General features: G+C 39.5%; 1 protein-coding gene and 1 long non-coding RNA gene across 6 annotated transcripts in view; one reads left to right on the top strand and one right to left on the bottom strand.

Moving 5' to 3' along the window:
* Window positions 1–7276, top strand: part of LOC123622476 — a 55324-nt gene extending 48048 nt beyond the window's left edge. For 4 of the 5 annotated variants that reach the window (XR_006729501.1, XR_006729505.1, XR_006729503.1 and 1 more), the window contains exon 5: window positions 7090–7276. This is a non-coding gene — a long non-coding RNA (uncharacterized LOC123622476). Of the gene's footprint in view, window positions 1–5782; window positions 5873–7089 lie in introns of all 5 variants that reach the window. The other variant, XR_006729504.1, reaches the window with a different exon arrangement.
* On the bottom strand, window positions 2312–12744 carry CSTF1 (cleavage stimulation factor subunit 1). The gene is made up of 6 exons (XM_045528871.1): window positions 12422–12744; window positions 9720–9917; window positions 7989–8266; window positions 7634–7831; window positions 6121–6511; window positions 2312–2904 (listed from the first exon to the last, which is right to left on the bottom strand). The coding sequence occupies exons 2-6, from the start codon at window positions 9886–9888 to the stop codon at window positions 2645–2647; spliced, it is 1296 nt and encodes a 431-aa protein (XP_045384827.1). The 5' UTR covers window positions 9889–9917; window positions 12422–12744; the 3' UTR covers window positions 2312–2644.
* Between the last annotated feature and the right edge of the window lie 1824 nt (window positions 12745–14568).

Genomic DNA, 14568 nt, shown 5'->3' with positions numbered 1-14568 from the left:
AAGTGTATGTTGGAGATTATTTTAAGCTCGTAATCTTATTTACTTTTTTTAAAGAAACAGGTCTCGCTCTGTCACCCAGGATGGAGTGGAAGTGCAGTGGCACGATCACAGCTCACTGCAACCTCGAATTCCTGGGCTCAACCAAGGCTGTTGCTTCAGCCTCCCAAGTAGCTAGGACTACAGGCACGTGCCACCATACCTGCTAATTTTCAAATTTTTTTTGTAGAGATGGGGGTCTCACTATGTTCCCTAGGCTGGTCTCAAACCCCTGGCCTCAAGTGATCCTCCCACACTGGCCTCTCAAAGTGCTGGGATTACAGGCGTGAATCACTGTGCCTGGCCTGATTAAGCCCTTTAACTATAGAAAAGGAATCTGTAGCCCAGAAGAAAAATGCCTTACTACTTACCAAGTCAGTGACAGAGGTGAGACTGGACTCCCCTACATTGCCCTTCCTAAGGAAAACCAAAGTTTAAGGCAAAAAATAGCTTTCTCTGAATAATCCACAGAAACTGAATTAAACTCAAGTTCTTTAAATTCACAGCGAGTAGAACAAAGATACAGAGCTAAAGGTGATTCACCTACAAAAACTGACTTCTTAAAACAAAGACTAAAGAAACACTGTGAAAAGTTCCAAAGTCATAATTGCTACTTAACTGATGTTCAAATATGGGAAATGTTCAAAGCAAGCTCTAAAAAAAAAAAAAAAACCCAAAAAACCTCACTTTAAATTATCGTCATATACAAAATTTATTTCAGAAATCACATCTTTAAAAAAAAAACATAGAAGGTATAAGTTCTTATCCTGACCAGATATTATGCATCATTTGAATGCCAGGGTGTTGCGTGGTACAATGAATGAAGTGTGCATACCAAATCCATATAATATTCCTGGCATTTATACCAGCTCAAAACATTGTGACTTTTAAGAGAAAAAAAAAAACTATTTTGGAAACACTCAAAAGTATCTTGATCTTGTAAATACAAGTCCAGAAACTACAGATCCACTGCTGAAACTACTATAAAAAGTAGGCATTATTATTTTATGAATAATTGAAAAGCTCCAGTGGAACTTAGGAGTGCAGTGTGGTTAAGAGTATGAGCCAAAGCAGAATAATACAGAAATATTAACTCTCTGCTTTATAGTTTCATAGGCTGAAAGCAAAAGGAAAGTAAAAAAAAAAAAAAAAAAAAAGAAGTGGGGAGTTTGGGTTGGTTATTTTTTGGGTAGAACTGGTTATCCTTGTTCCTATTCAGTAGGTTTCCTTTAATCTTACAAAAGTAGCATGTACAGATGGCCAACTTCAAATACTGGAGAATCAGGACGTAAAATAAAACTATAAATTTATAGTCACTATGGACCAAAAAAGTATAGCTCTTTGGGAATCTGAACTAAAGCCCTGTGATTTAACATGTTGAGAATGCTTACGATGGCTTTACAGACCGAGGAGTTAAATGATCTCAAGAATGATGACTAAAGCAGAATTTTTATGCAATAACTTTAAGAAGTTCCTATAATAAACCAATTACTTATACTTTCACCTATTTACTATTTTTATCAAATGATCCCAGATTGTATTTCTAGGTACTCCTGCCCAGATCATGAGGTATTTATTGGGGATAAATATAAAGTTTATGTTTATTTAAGGGGAGTTCAGGGTACTCTAACCTAGCTAGAGCTGAATCCAGAGAAATACTGCCATCTTCTAAGAAGTTTCAAGAAAAAGAAAACTTGTATCAGATGGTTAATCGCATAAATCTTCTGAGAATGCATTTACCATGTGCATCCACTATGAGAAGTTACTGTTCATGCTGAAGTGAAGCAAAAAGATTTAAAATCACGTAAGAACAAAGTCAATCAATATTAATCACCTGTGAAGATAAGCAACACCTAAGAGCAATAGTGGGCTGGCCTAATTTGATTAGCTTGGATAAATTTTCAATTTTCTCCCATCAAATCATAATAATCTTATCAGAAATACATTTACTAAAGATAAGCATTGCAGGTACTGAAAGTGTAACGTGGGAGTTGTGAAAGATTCAGCTCCTATAAATCTTCAGGAAAAATTGGCCATTAATTTTATTAACATGAAAAATATATAACACTAAAGTTGCAGATCTGAGCTTTATTATCAGAATGACATCATTTTAGGACAGAATGAAGAGATTCTCTAAAATGGTTTCGATATGGCACAAAATTCTAGATCCTCCGAGCTGCATGCCTACTCATCTGTTAATATATCTGGAAAGGAAATATACAAGGAGGGTGTAATAGAACAGGCATGAAAAGTTGACAAAAGAACCAAATAAAAATTCCTCATGACAAAAGCACTTTAATAATCTACCCTTCTTCAGACAATCAAGAGATTCAAAAGAAACGGCAAGTCCTGTATTTACAAAATCGATGAAAATCACACTGTAATAATCAGTGAATGTAAAACAACTGCACAGATCTGCGTTTCCAACTTTTCCCACCATGATTCTACATCAAGGTAAAAAAAGATTCTTTTGTACAAATCCAAGAAGGATGTAGACAGAGGCAGCACAACTGCCAAAGATGGTACACTGACTTATGATTAAAGCTGGTGACAGGACACAGGGGAAGGAGGGCAGAGTCCTCAAGGAAAGAATGATCTCGAAGGCGGCTCAGTCGGTGGTTGACCTCCGGTACCAGAACCTCGCCCTGAAGTCATCACTGCACGTCATAAAGCCGGGGTTGGTGGGCGAGTGCACTATGCACCGCACAATGTTGTTGTGCCCCAGGGAGAGCAGGTTTCTCCGCTCAGCCGTCCTCGAGTCCCAGCAGCAGAGACTGATCGTCCTTTCGTCAGGCAGCAACACATAGTCCTCGGTGTGGTTAAACACAGCCTGTGTCCGGTGCACCTGCCGGCCACTCAATCCCGCGCCTGCCACAGAAACCAAGAGGTTAAGGGGCTGTGGACTGAGGGACAGCTTTTTAAGTTCACATCTCAGATCCTCAGAATGTTCTAGCATTCAATGTAAAAACAGCATTTAAAAACTGTTGAAGTGATATACCCTGTACAATTTCAGAAAACTCTAAAAAAGCATAAAAAAGAAAATCACCTCTAGGCCACCACCTAAGGCAATACTCTTAATGTTCTGTATCTAGGCATAAAAACACATTTTAAAAATACATGCAAAACTGGTGCCACATTATATATATTTTTTCTATATAGTTTTAACCAACTTTATGTTGGGTACATTTTTCCATAGTTTTTACTAGATGCAATGTATCTCACAAGTTTATAAGCATTACTACTTACTTAACAATTCTTTTACTGCTAGATATTTAGTTTATATCAATTATAAGCAATGTTGCAATAAATATCCTTTGTACAGAAAGCTTTCTTTCCTTAGGATTAAATTCCTCGAAATAGAATTACTGGGACAAAGTGTAGAGACATCTGCTTCCGAAAAGGAAGCCTTATCCTTTTATGACTATGAATAAAATACATATTTTGTGTTTAAAGTACCATATAAAAAAAGAAAGCAAAAACTGCCTGATAATTGTACCATCCTGAGGTAACCCTGTCAATATTTTGGTGACTATCCTTTCTAAATATCTGTGTTGTACATTCACTTATCAATTCCTTAAGTCAGAGCATACATCATATGCTGCTTTCATTTAAGAGTATATACTGCAGATTTATAAAGAGAGAATATAGCTCATTGGATAAAACTTTGTGGTCAGATCTATTAGTGATGTGACCTTGGCCAAATTATTTAACACCCCTAGGACTTAAATTTTCTCATCTGTTCAATGGGGATAATTACAGCACCTAACCTAAGAGGTTGCTGTGAAGATTAAAATGAGGTAATGCACAAGATGTGCTGTTCAAGTGCTCAACAAATGTTACCATGAGTACTTATTCTTCACGGTTGCCTGCTGTCAATGGATGCATAACAGACAATACTTCTTGGGAAACATTTATGTTGTTTCTAATTCTCAACTACTCTAAATCATGTTGGGACAGACATCCTTTTATGTGTGCATGTGTATGCTTGTCCAATTATCTTTTTAGGTTGAATTTCTACGAGTAGATCAAAAAATATGTATTTAAAATTTTGATATGACATGAAACTACTCTTCAGAAATATTTTACCAACTGACCCTGCTACCAATAAAATGTTGATTTCTTCAAATCTTTCTCAATATTAGATATGTCAATCTTTTAAAATTCTGAAATCTGATGAACAAAAAAAGATAATCCCATTTTCATTTCTTAGGTTTATAGTGAGGTTGGCCATCTTCTCTTATATTTACTGACCATTTTTCTTTTATAAAATGGCTCCATGTCCTTTGGCTCTTTTTCTGTGAAATTTGGACTCATCTTTATAAGGTCTCTATTGATTAAGGATAGTAACCCAATATCTAACATATGTATATATTCTATGACTATGTTTCCTTTAGTCCAATATTTTAATTATTTATAGCATTTTAAATTAATTTTTAGCATCAAAATTTCTAATGTTTTAATGATTTCTTTCATTATTTCAAGAACTTTTTGAATTCTAACTAAATATTAAAACTGGAAATAGAAATCTTAATGTACTAACATGACAGGGTCTTGACCTGCAAATTAGAAAAAAGGAAAAAGATAATTTGCACATAAATTCAGTATAATCCTATTTTTTTTTTTGGAGACAGAGTCTTGCTTTGTTGCCCAGGCTAGAGTGAGTGCCGTGGCATCAGCCTAGCTCACAGCAACCTCAAACTCCTGGGCTCAAGCAATCCTACTGCCTCAGCCTCCTGGGTAGCTGAGACTACAGGCATGTGCCACCATGCCCGGCTAATTTTTTCTATATATATTTTAGTTGGCCAGATAATTTCTTTCTATTTTTAGTAGAGACAAGGTCTCGCTCTTGCTCAGGCTGGTCTCGAACTCCTGACCTTGAGCGATCCACCCGCCTCGGCCTCCCAGAGTGCTAGGATTACAGACGTGAGCCACCACGCCCAGCCTATAATCCTAATTTTGAAAAACCAAATTACAATTCTCCACTAAAACAAGCCAGTCAACCTCATACCACTAAAAAACATTCCAAAACATTCACAAAACAAGTAAATAAGCTCTTGTCAAAAGTGTGGTATCTGTCCAGATACAGCACACCCCTTAAGATAGTGATTATTACTTCTGAAGGGGGAGGACACTTTCACATGCTTACTCTTATGACTTCTGCATCTTCTTTTTGCAATAAGCTTTTTAACAAGAAATATTTTTCAAAATAACTTCATATGAAAGTATTTCAATGAAGTCACAAAGAATTATAATAAAAATGACTGTACTGTATACACCAGAAGCCAGAAAGCTGGCAGGGAAGCAAACTTTTGGTTACAATGAGACAAACCTAAGGCAGGTTATGCTGCACCCTAGTGGTTCAAATGTCACCAACCCTTCAATTTTCTTTAAGATGCTAACTTATTAACAGAGCAGAGTCCCTTACAGTAGTGGTTTCTTGTGAATTTTCTATGTTATGGTCATAGCGACTTTAGTATATGACACAAACGCATCTCACAACAGAGGAAGCCAGTGAGGGTTTCCTGGAGGTTTTCTACCAAACAACAGTCTTTGCTGCTATAAGGAACAGAGGAATAATTCACAGTATTTTAACAATACTATCAAATAATCACACTTGAACCCTAATAGTGACAGGATAAATTTAAACAGACCTCATTATAAAAAGAGGTTTTTATCAGCCCTTCTTTCCCCAGTGCATATAATACTGAGATCTACTGACTGAGGCTTTTCTCTGGATTGCTCTCAGGTTTCTGTGGGAAGAGAGCAGGCCACTGGTCTACAATAGAACCACGAGGTTCTCAAATTTTACTTGCATGAAATCCAGACATTGTCTAAGGTATGATGTATTGAGAAGAGCAAAGTGAAAAAACCATGGTTCTATTTCCAGCTCCACCTTCTATTCATTGCAGCCTTGGTTACCTTATTTAACCTTTATGCCTTGGTTTCCTTTTATTTAAAAGAGGGATAACACCTTCTTTGCTCAACGCATAGACTTATTGTATTGCTCCATCTCGAGAATCTAAAAGAGTTCTGGAAACTGTAAAATGCTATAGAAATGTTAAGTAATATCAATTTCTTACATACCCGTGTATCTGACCAGTGTTCGTCCTGTAGATATTTCCCAAAGTTTAGCTACAGAGTCTTTTCCACTTGAGAGAATGTATTTAGAATTTTTAGAAAAAATGGCAGAACAAACTTCAGCACCGTCATGTGCCTTCTCAAAAGTTGTGATGCATCGATTTGAAACACCATCCCATAATTTGATGCAGCCATCCTTGCTACCAGTTACATACATATTGGCACTGGGATTATAATTAACGGAACATATAGCATCCGTGTGTTGATCTTGAGGATTGCAGGAGACAAAACACTGAAAGGTGTTGATATCATAAAGACGAAGAGTAGGATGCTGGGTTCCAACAAGTATGAAGTCTCCCGAAGGATGAAAAGAGATGGAGCGCAACATCTCAGCTTCCTGTTAGGACAGAGGCATTAACATAAGTGACCAACTGGTGAACAATTAAATCCAGAAGAAATGTGGAAAATACCTGGCTGATGCAAAAACCCATCAAGCAACCATCAGCTATTACACAGGAATCAGAAGGAATAAAAGTACATTCTGAAATATATGAAAATAACTTTTGAACAGAGATTTCCAAAACTATATATTTATTGGTTAGATATATTTACTGGTTAGATACTTCTCAAAAACTAGAGAAGTGAGCTACAATATTTACAAGTGAACAGTGAGTGAACTCAGAATGGAATGTTATCAACCTATGACACATTCATGCGGTTACTGAATGAAGATAAAGACAACTTGTACATAAGAATAGCTTCTTTAATTTGCTCAGGGGCTGCAAACATTGAGTAAACAATTAGGTTTAATTACGGAAAGTTGGAAGCCACTACTGAAACATTAATAGTTCTGCAATGCATATTCAAAATAGGGACCACATGTCACTTTTCCAGTAAACACTTGATAGTTTTAATTGAAAGCTTTTTTGATTTCTGTAAGTTATACTTAGTGAAGTTGTGTTTTGTTTTTATTAGAGATCTGCAACCTTTAAAGAACAATATGGATTCCAAACCCTTGTGGCATGAACTGTGACCAGAAGCAGTCTTGACTGGCCAGAGGAAGCAGGCAGGTGGCAGCATGTAAACTATGTGCCAACAAAATCCAACCCATGTGTCATCCAGCACATTTTATTATTTTTAATAAATTTTAATTATTATGGGTACACAATAGTTGTCTATCTTTACATGGTACATGTGATGTTTTGATACAGGCATACAATGTGAATTAATCAAATCAGGGTAACTGAGAGATCCATAACCTCAGGCATTTAACATTTCTTTGTGTTAGGAACATTCCAATTTCACTCTTTTAGTTATTTTAAAGTATATCTTAACTTATTGTTGATTATAGTCACTTTGTTGTGCTATCAAATATTGTTCATTCTATCTATATTTCTGCACCCATTAGCTGCACTCGTTATAAGATGATCACTGACACTACTTTTAAAAAGAGAATAATCGTACAATAGCTCACTGTACTTAAGAAAAAACAGAAAGCTTCGTTCCAAAGATTCCTAACCTGAATGTATTTGAAAGCTCTTTTTGCGGATGGTTTGGAATAATCAAATAATTTAAGAGTATAATCCCTTGAGCCAGAAGCCAGGATCTGTTCTGTTGGATGGAACGCAAGACATGTAACTTCATCCACGTGGTCATAAAGAGTTCGAATCACTGGGTGATTTTCCATATTCTGTTGTGCAGTCTCATTCATCATGACCTAGACCAATAAGAAGAGACACTCAAGGTATAGAACCTGTCTGTAATTCAAGTACACAATCCACAACTAAGGCAAACTAAAGCTTATTTAAACTGTACTCTTGTTCTCCCAAAAATTAACAAAAGGCAAACAGTAAGTATGTTATTGGAATTTTTACCTCTATTGGCATGGCACTTTTGGCCAACATCCTCTCTGTGTCAAGTATTTTTATGGAAGCATCAGCAGACCCAGTAGCTATTAACTGCCCATCTCTACTATAGGTAGCTACACGGCATGGTCCTTTATGGGATGTGACATAGCATGTTTCATACTCGGAAGCCTCTGGGGACATAGTCTGGACATCTGCATCAAATTCCAGGTCAATCCCTGTGCCTGGGGCAACTGTATCTGAACGACCGATTGCATACTGAACTGCAGTGTCGTCATTTTCCATTCCTGAAAGAAATCAAAATTAAGGGTATAAAAAAAGTTTTTATAAAAGGCCAACACAAAGTTCTGGATCTCAACTAGGAAGATGTTCATCAGTGTCAACGTACTATTTCTAACAGTTGCATGACACCTAATGCTTCACAAAATTACTTATACCATCCATGCTATTCAAGGCTCACAACGTTGTGAGGTGACGTGGGTTGGTGGAAGGTTAGGCTTCAACAAAGTCATTTCCCCAGGTTCCTGCCTCCAAGGTTTATTACTTTAACTACAACTACAAAAATGCAAAAAAAAAATAAAAAATAAAAAAAAATAAAAAATAAAAAAACCCAGTCCTCTAGTTAAATTATCCATTTTTTTCCCCATTCCAAATTTTAATATTTTTAGGGCTGAAATCTGTTAGTACCAGCTTGAAGCTCATTAAGTCAGCTATGTTGTTAACATTAGATTTAGCAAAATGTTTCTGAAAGAATGTTGACATTTAAATAAAGTTTATCAAGAATTTGCATTTTAATTTTAAAAATAACCTCAAACATCACATAGACAATATGTTGACTAGTACAGCAAAAATTAGAACTACAGATGAACAAGAAAATAAAAACAATCTCAAATTTTACCAACCATCGATAATTACTGTTAACTTGGGTATGAATTCTTCTGGACCTTGTCCTATGCAAACAGTTGTTTAATTTTTCAAAACAAAAATAGACCCACACTGTGTAACATGTTGTGACTTACTTGTTCTTTTAATCATACAGAATAAAAATCTGTCCAGGCTAATAAATACTCATCTATATCATTATACTATTCAATTTTATGGATATTTAAAAATTTATAGCTAATCCCATATTTTGGGAATTTCAGTTTATCCATTCTATTTCAGGATACATTCTCACAATTGGCATTGCCAAGTCAAGGGTATAAATGTTTTTGGTAACTCAGTATTTTACTGAGTGCTTTCTATTATCAGCCAGGTAGGCACTGGGACTTACTTACTGTTCAACAAGACAAGGTACATCAGATCCTTCCTAAGCTTGCAGTCTTTTTTGGGGAGGTGAAGATTGTGTGGAGAACAACCCAAACCATAAAAGAAATTTCAGAGGGATTCTGTTACCAAGGAAATGGAATCACTGTGTTAGAGTAACAGGGGAAGTGTGGGGAAGAAAGTGGGATTATTTTAGAAGGGGTGAGGAGGACTCAGATGGCATTTGAGCTAAAATTCGAAGGAAGTCAGTGATACAATGACAGAGTGATCCAGATAATGCATATAAAGACCCTGAGGCTAGAACCAGCTTAAGGTCTCCATAATCTGGACTTCACTTACCCCTTCGATATCCAAGCACTATAACTGGTATATACTAGGCACTAAAACTAGATAAAAGTAACCCTGAAAAATTCTGCTGTGTGAAAAAATCTAAAACCTTTCAATAGGACCCATGAATTACCACCCACAAGCTACCTAGTTTGATGAGATGCAGGAGCTGCTCGGAGGGTGCACAAACAGACTGAGGCTTGATTTCATTGATGAGGCCATTAGCAATGCTGATGTAGCCATCATAGAGCAGCTGGCTAATGATCAGCTTGTAGAGCTGCTGGCGGTCCTTCAAGCCCACTTTGGTTCTGTACATCTTGGAGAAGATGACAATTTCCCTGCCAGCTGCAAGAAGGGAAAACGGATGGTGAAGGACAGAAGCACTAGTAAATCACAGAAGCAACACAGGACTCTTTGGTCACACTTCATCTTGCACAGTTTAAATCCCATCTCTGCAAGTCACATTATCTTTGGTCAGTGACCTCATTTCTCTGAGCTCAGGCTCTTTAGCTGTTAAACAAGATGGTGCACATAAAGCATTGAGCACAGTGCCTGGCATACAAAAATTATTCAAGTCATGCTAGGAAATATTGACAGGAGAATCCCTCATCAACTTTTCTTGTCTGCCAACTACCCACCTGTAATTTTATTCTTTATTGCTATCCCAGAACCTTCTATTTCTTCTATTAAACAGTGACTGGTGTTTCCAATATGCAAGACAGCTGCTATTCTGTCAATGTCCAGACTACTGTTTCCAGTAGTTGTATGTTTACTAATGTCTGTTAGGTTCATTCTTAAAACCTGTTTTAAGGCAACTGAGCTTCTTATTGTAATTACATAATTTAGACAGTAAATCAAAGCAGGAGGGCAAAAAAAGCTATTGTACTATGAAAACTAAACTAAGTTGAATGCACTGGAAAGATTCAAAGGTGAACTACTGAATAAAATATTGCAAATAAGGCCAAAACAGTAACAAAAATGGGAAAAGATGTAAAAATCTGGAAGGACTGTGTACTCACTGATTTACAAGTGTCTAAGTTCTCCTTCAGTCTTAGAAAGTGAAACAAAACTATAGATGATAGTATCTGGTTTATGCAAAAAAGAACTCCAATTGGTGGACATGATTGGATAATTTAATTATCAAAAATCAATGTCTATATGTATATGTTTAGACAGATATTCAAAGGCTGTAGGTGTCTAGAGACAGCAATAAAGAATAAAAGTGACCTCAGAGCCCGAGTTCTTACACACTGTGTGATACTGACAGGTGGTAATTATAATAGCTAACACGTATTAAGCACTTCCTACATGCCAGATACCATGCTAAGCACCTTATAAGCATTAGCTCATTGAATAAAATCATTCAATGTATTCAAGTATATGTACAAGCAAATGTATGTAAATGTACACTTGTGTAGAAAACACTGGGACACAATACAGATGAAGCAGGCTTGAAGAGGTTAAGACACCTACTCAAGGAAAACTGTGGCTGAGTAACTCATCTAGTTTAAAGTGGCTGCCAGAACTGCCCACTCCAGAGCCCAGAATTTAACCACTGATGGAATTTGGGAGATCCCACCCCAAAATATGATACTTTGGTATGTTCATAACTTTGAACTGAGGGCATTTGGGGAACAGAATGCAGGCAGAGGCTTTCTCTGAGCTCCTCTTACCTGCTTGAAGATGAACCCTCCAAAAAAACTTTAACGGTCACAAACTGAATCCTTATTAACCAGGAAAGATTAACTCAAATCGCAGGAGGCGGGACTGGAGGTTGATACCACCCATATAAATGACCACCTGTTCTTCTGAGGGCTGCTCTGAGACAGCTTTTATTACCTGAGAGAATTTTTATCTGCATAACAAAACCACCTTTATTCACCATACATTTCCTCCCTTCACCCTCCCAAAACTAGTGTCCACACTGCCCTAGAAACCCCCAAGCCACTATTCCTTTCAGTAGCCCAGGACGCTGTATAAGCTTCAGTCCTCTGACACTTTTGAAGAGTTTCAGATTTTGTGGGACTCTCATACATAATTAAGTTCTTTCTTTTTCCCTACAGACAATGTTTAACAGACGTAAGAAATGAAAGATTCTGGATAGCAATAAAGAATAAAAATCGCTGGTGGGTAGTCTGGCAGAGAAGAAAGTCGAGACATTCTACTGTAAATACCGGCTAACGTGACTTGAATAATTTCGGTATGCCGGGCACTGTGATCAATGTTTTACATGCACCATTTTGTTTAACCTCCAGTAACTTATCTAACAGTTAATCTGTCTTATGTCAATTTAACTCGTGACAATTCCATGACAAGGAACCTAGAAGGAGGGAGGGGAACTATTTTTCACTCCCCTTGCCACTATTCCATCAGGTCTCTTCACTCTTGCCGGCGCATCTTGGGGTGTACAAACAGATTTTTCAAAACGTGGTCCAGCCCCCACTTCAACTCCCATAGAACGTTCACTCGCCAGGCTACCAGAAGTCTAATTATCATCCCCAAGTTTGCAGGCCAGGGCACCAAAGCACGAGGACAAGAACCCGATCCAGGACCACTCGTAGTTGGAAGGGGGACCAGGGCCAGAACACGGACTCCCCGTCACTAGAAGGGCCGCAACCATCCCGACGCAGAAGTGAACTAAGGATTGGGCGGGAGTAGGACGGAGGCCCTTAAAGGAAAAGAAGTGGGTGTGCAGGCCAAGCCCAGCAACTCGGGAAACACGAACTCTGGACGTATGCCACCCTGCTAACTCTCCACTCTTCCCGCTTCGCCCCAGTCCTTCCTGTGGTCTTCTAATGGCCCCAGCCGACCGCACCAGCCACTCTCCCCGTACCCCCGGACCCTCCTACCAGCTGGTCCGGCTGCCTAGGCCTCCCGCTCTGTCCCAGAAAAATGGAGGCGCGAATTCTGCCTAATCGATCGCTCCGAGCGCGCGTTCACTGCGCACGCGCACATGGCGCCACGTCGAGCGCTGCGCTATCGATAGCTCCCAATCGCTCTTGCCCTTCTCGCCATCTTGCTTACTGGCACGTTCAAAAGGTTCGTTCACCTCCTCCGACTTTATCTCCTATGCGACAACCCTGACGTCAAGGAGCTGTTGTCTGATGGGCAAATGCCCGATCACGGAGAGCACCGCGGGCTCTAAAACTGTCACGGGTCGGTCGGGTCGTTGACTCCACCACTTCCGGGGTCTTAGGGAGCGAGTGCGCCTGCGCGCAGTCTGCGCCTCGGAACAGGACTCAGTCGCCGGGTTGTTTGTTAACCAATCACAAGGCAGGCTCAAGCCAATCAGCTCTCTGGTTAGAGGGTTTAACTCCGATTTAAAAAGAAGAACCTTTGAATCCTAACGGCTGAGCGCTCGGAGGACTCGGAGCCTTGGGTCGGAGGTACGAGTCGACGGGTAGGCTGAAGGGGATGCCTCTGTGTGGCAGATGAGAGGCGGCCGCTGCGGTGGCCTTTGAGCCGGCGGTGGAGCTGCGGGCCCGAGAGGGAATTAGCGGGGCGGCAAGTCCTTCCCCCGGTTCCTGCGTCCCTGGGCCCCGGCCCGTGCCGTCCTGCTTTGCCCTCTCAGCACCTTTCCAATTGCTCCTGGGTGCCGAGGCGCCCTGTGAGATGTCACTTGTTAACATAGCTAGAGGTGGAATGGGATTGTTGAGTGTCGCTGGCGCTCGGGGCGAGGGTGTGCTTTCTAATTGGAATTTGTATTCGGTGATCACCAGGGTAAAAAAAAAAATACAGGTGGTCTTTGCTTTCTTGGAGCTTACATTCTAATGGGGGTGGGGTGGCAGACAACGAGCTAACAGGATAACTTGCAACTGTGGTGGGTGTTATGAAGGAGATAAACCAGTAGTGTGGCTTCCCGGGAAGGCCCTAATCCTGGCTGGATGAGCGGGTGAATTATTGGATGGGAACCTCTTCGCCGAGGCCTTTCTCGGCTGGTGCTTCTCAAACCGTAGACCTTGGAGCAGTTATGTCAGGATTACTTGAAGACCTTGTTAAAAATTTAGCCCTATCTAGGGCCTAGTAAATCAGACTTGCTTGGAGATAGGATCCATGAGTCTAATTAACAAACTCTTCGGGTGATCCTTATACTTAATTGAGAACTAGTGACGCAGACCGGTACATACCAATCACCTGGGGTTGTTGACCTGCAGAGTCTGTTTTATTAGATCTGGGATTGGGCCTGGGAGTCTCCATTTCCAACAAACATCCGGGTGAGGTAGAAGTAGCTACTAGACTGTTCGAGACTAATGACTAACTGTCCTAGGCTGTTAACATCTCTCCCCGTTCCTTAACCTCCTTTGTTCCTTGAGTCAGACGTTTTTTAACAACATACTTCCTCATTCCTCCCCTTATCTCTGCAGACATTCACGAGGAAAAGGATCTGAGAGGAAAAAAAAAGTGTATAAACCTCCTTCTGTGTTACTAACCTAATAGCTTTTCTATTAAAAATAGTAGGATCTTTGGTTTGAACTGAATGGATCCCATGAAGGTCATCTGGTTCCTGAATCTGGTTGCGGATCAGAATCGCCCGAAGAGCAGTCTTCCTGGGGCTCTCTCCAGAATTCTGGATCAGGATCTTATTCCATTCTGCTTATTATTTAGTTTCCCTCGGAAAGAAAGTAAACTGGAGCTTCTGTCAGAAGAATGTTGAATAAATGTCCTGAGGCCTATGTGATCTCATTAGTCTCCTACTTGTAAACTTTAGGGAAAGTGAAGAAAGTATTAGAGCATGTGTGAAATTAACATTTGCTTAACACAAACATGCACCTCCTTTTCCTTCTTACTAACCCACTTTTTTATAAGGGCTCCAGCCTTTTTAGTCCCAGTCCTGTCTTCATCTCTTCACTGTGGAGTTTTTGCTTGTTTGTAAAATGGATGTGAAAACATGAGCCTGGGGCGTTCTTTCTTTTGGATTCTAGAATTCAGAAAGCACCTGGGCAAGAAAGGTTTCTGCTTTCTTGGTGGTCTACCTACTGGACAGGTTCCTGTGCCT

This window comes from Lemur catta, chromosome 17 (genome assembly GCF_020740605.2).
Source record: "Lemur catta isolate mLemCat1 chromosome 17, mLemCat1.pri, whole genome shotgun sequence".
NCBI lineage: Eukaryota > Metazoa > Chordata > Mammalia > Primates > Lemuridae > Lemur > Lemur catta.
This window is presented reverse-complemented; position numbering and strand designations above follow the sequence as displayed.

Bases quoted from the DNA above. Each gene is read 5' to 3' on its own strand.
- CSTF1 (XM_045528871.1), bottom strand. From the start codon at position 9,888: ATGTACAGAACCAAAGTGGGCTTGAAGGACCGCCAGCAGCTCTACAAG. The intron at 6,512-7,633 runs GTTAGGAATCTT...CTGTCCTAACAG, and splicing joins GAGCTTTCAAATACATTCAG to GAAGCTGAGATGTTGCGCTC. The intron at 2,905-6,120 runs GTATGTAAGAAA...TTTCTGTGGCAG, and splicing joins AACACTGGTCAGATACACGG to GCGCGGGATTGAGTGGCCGG.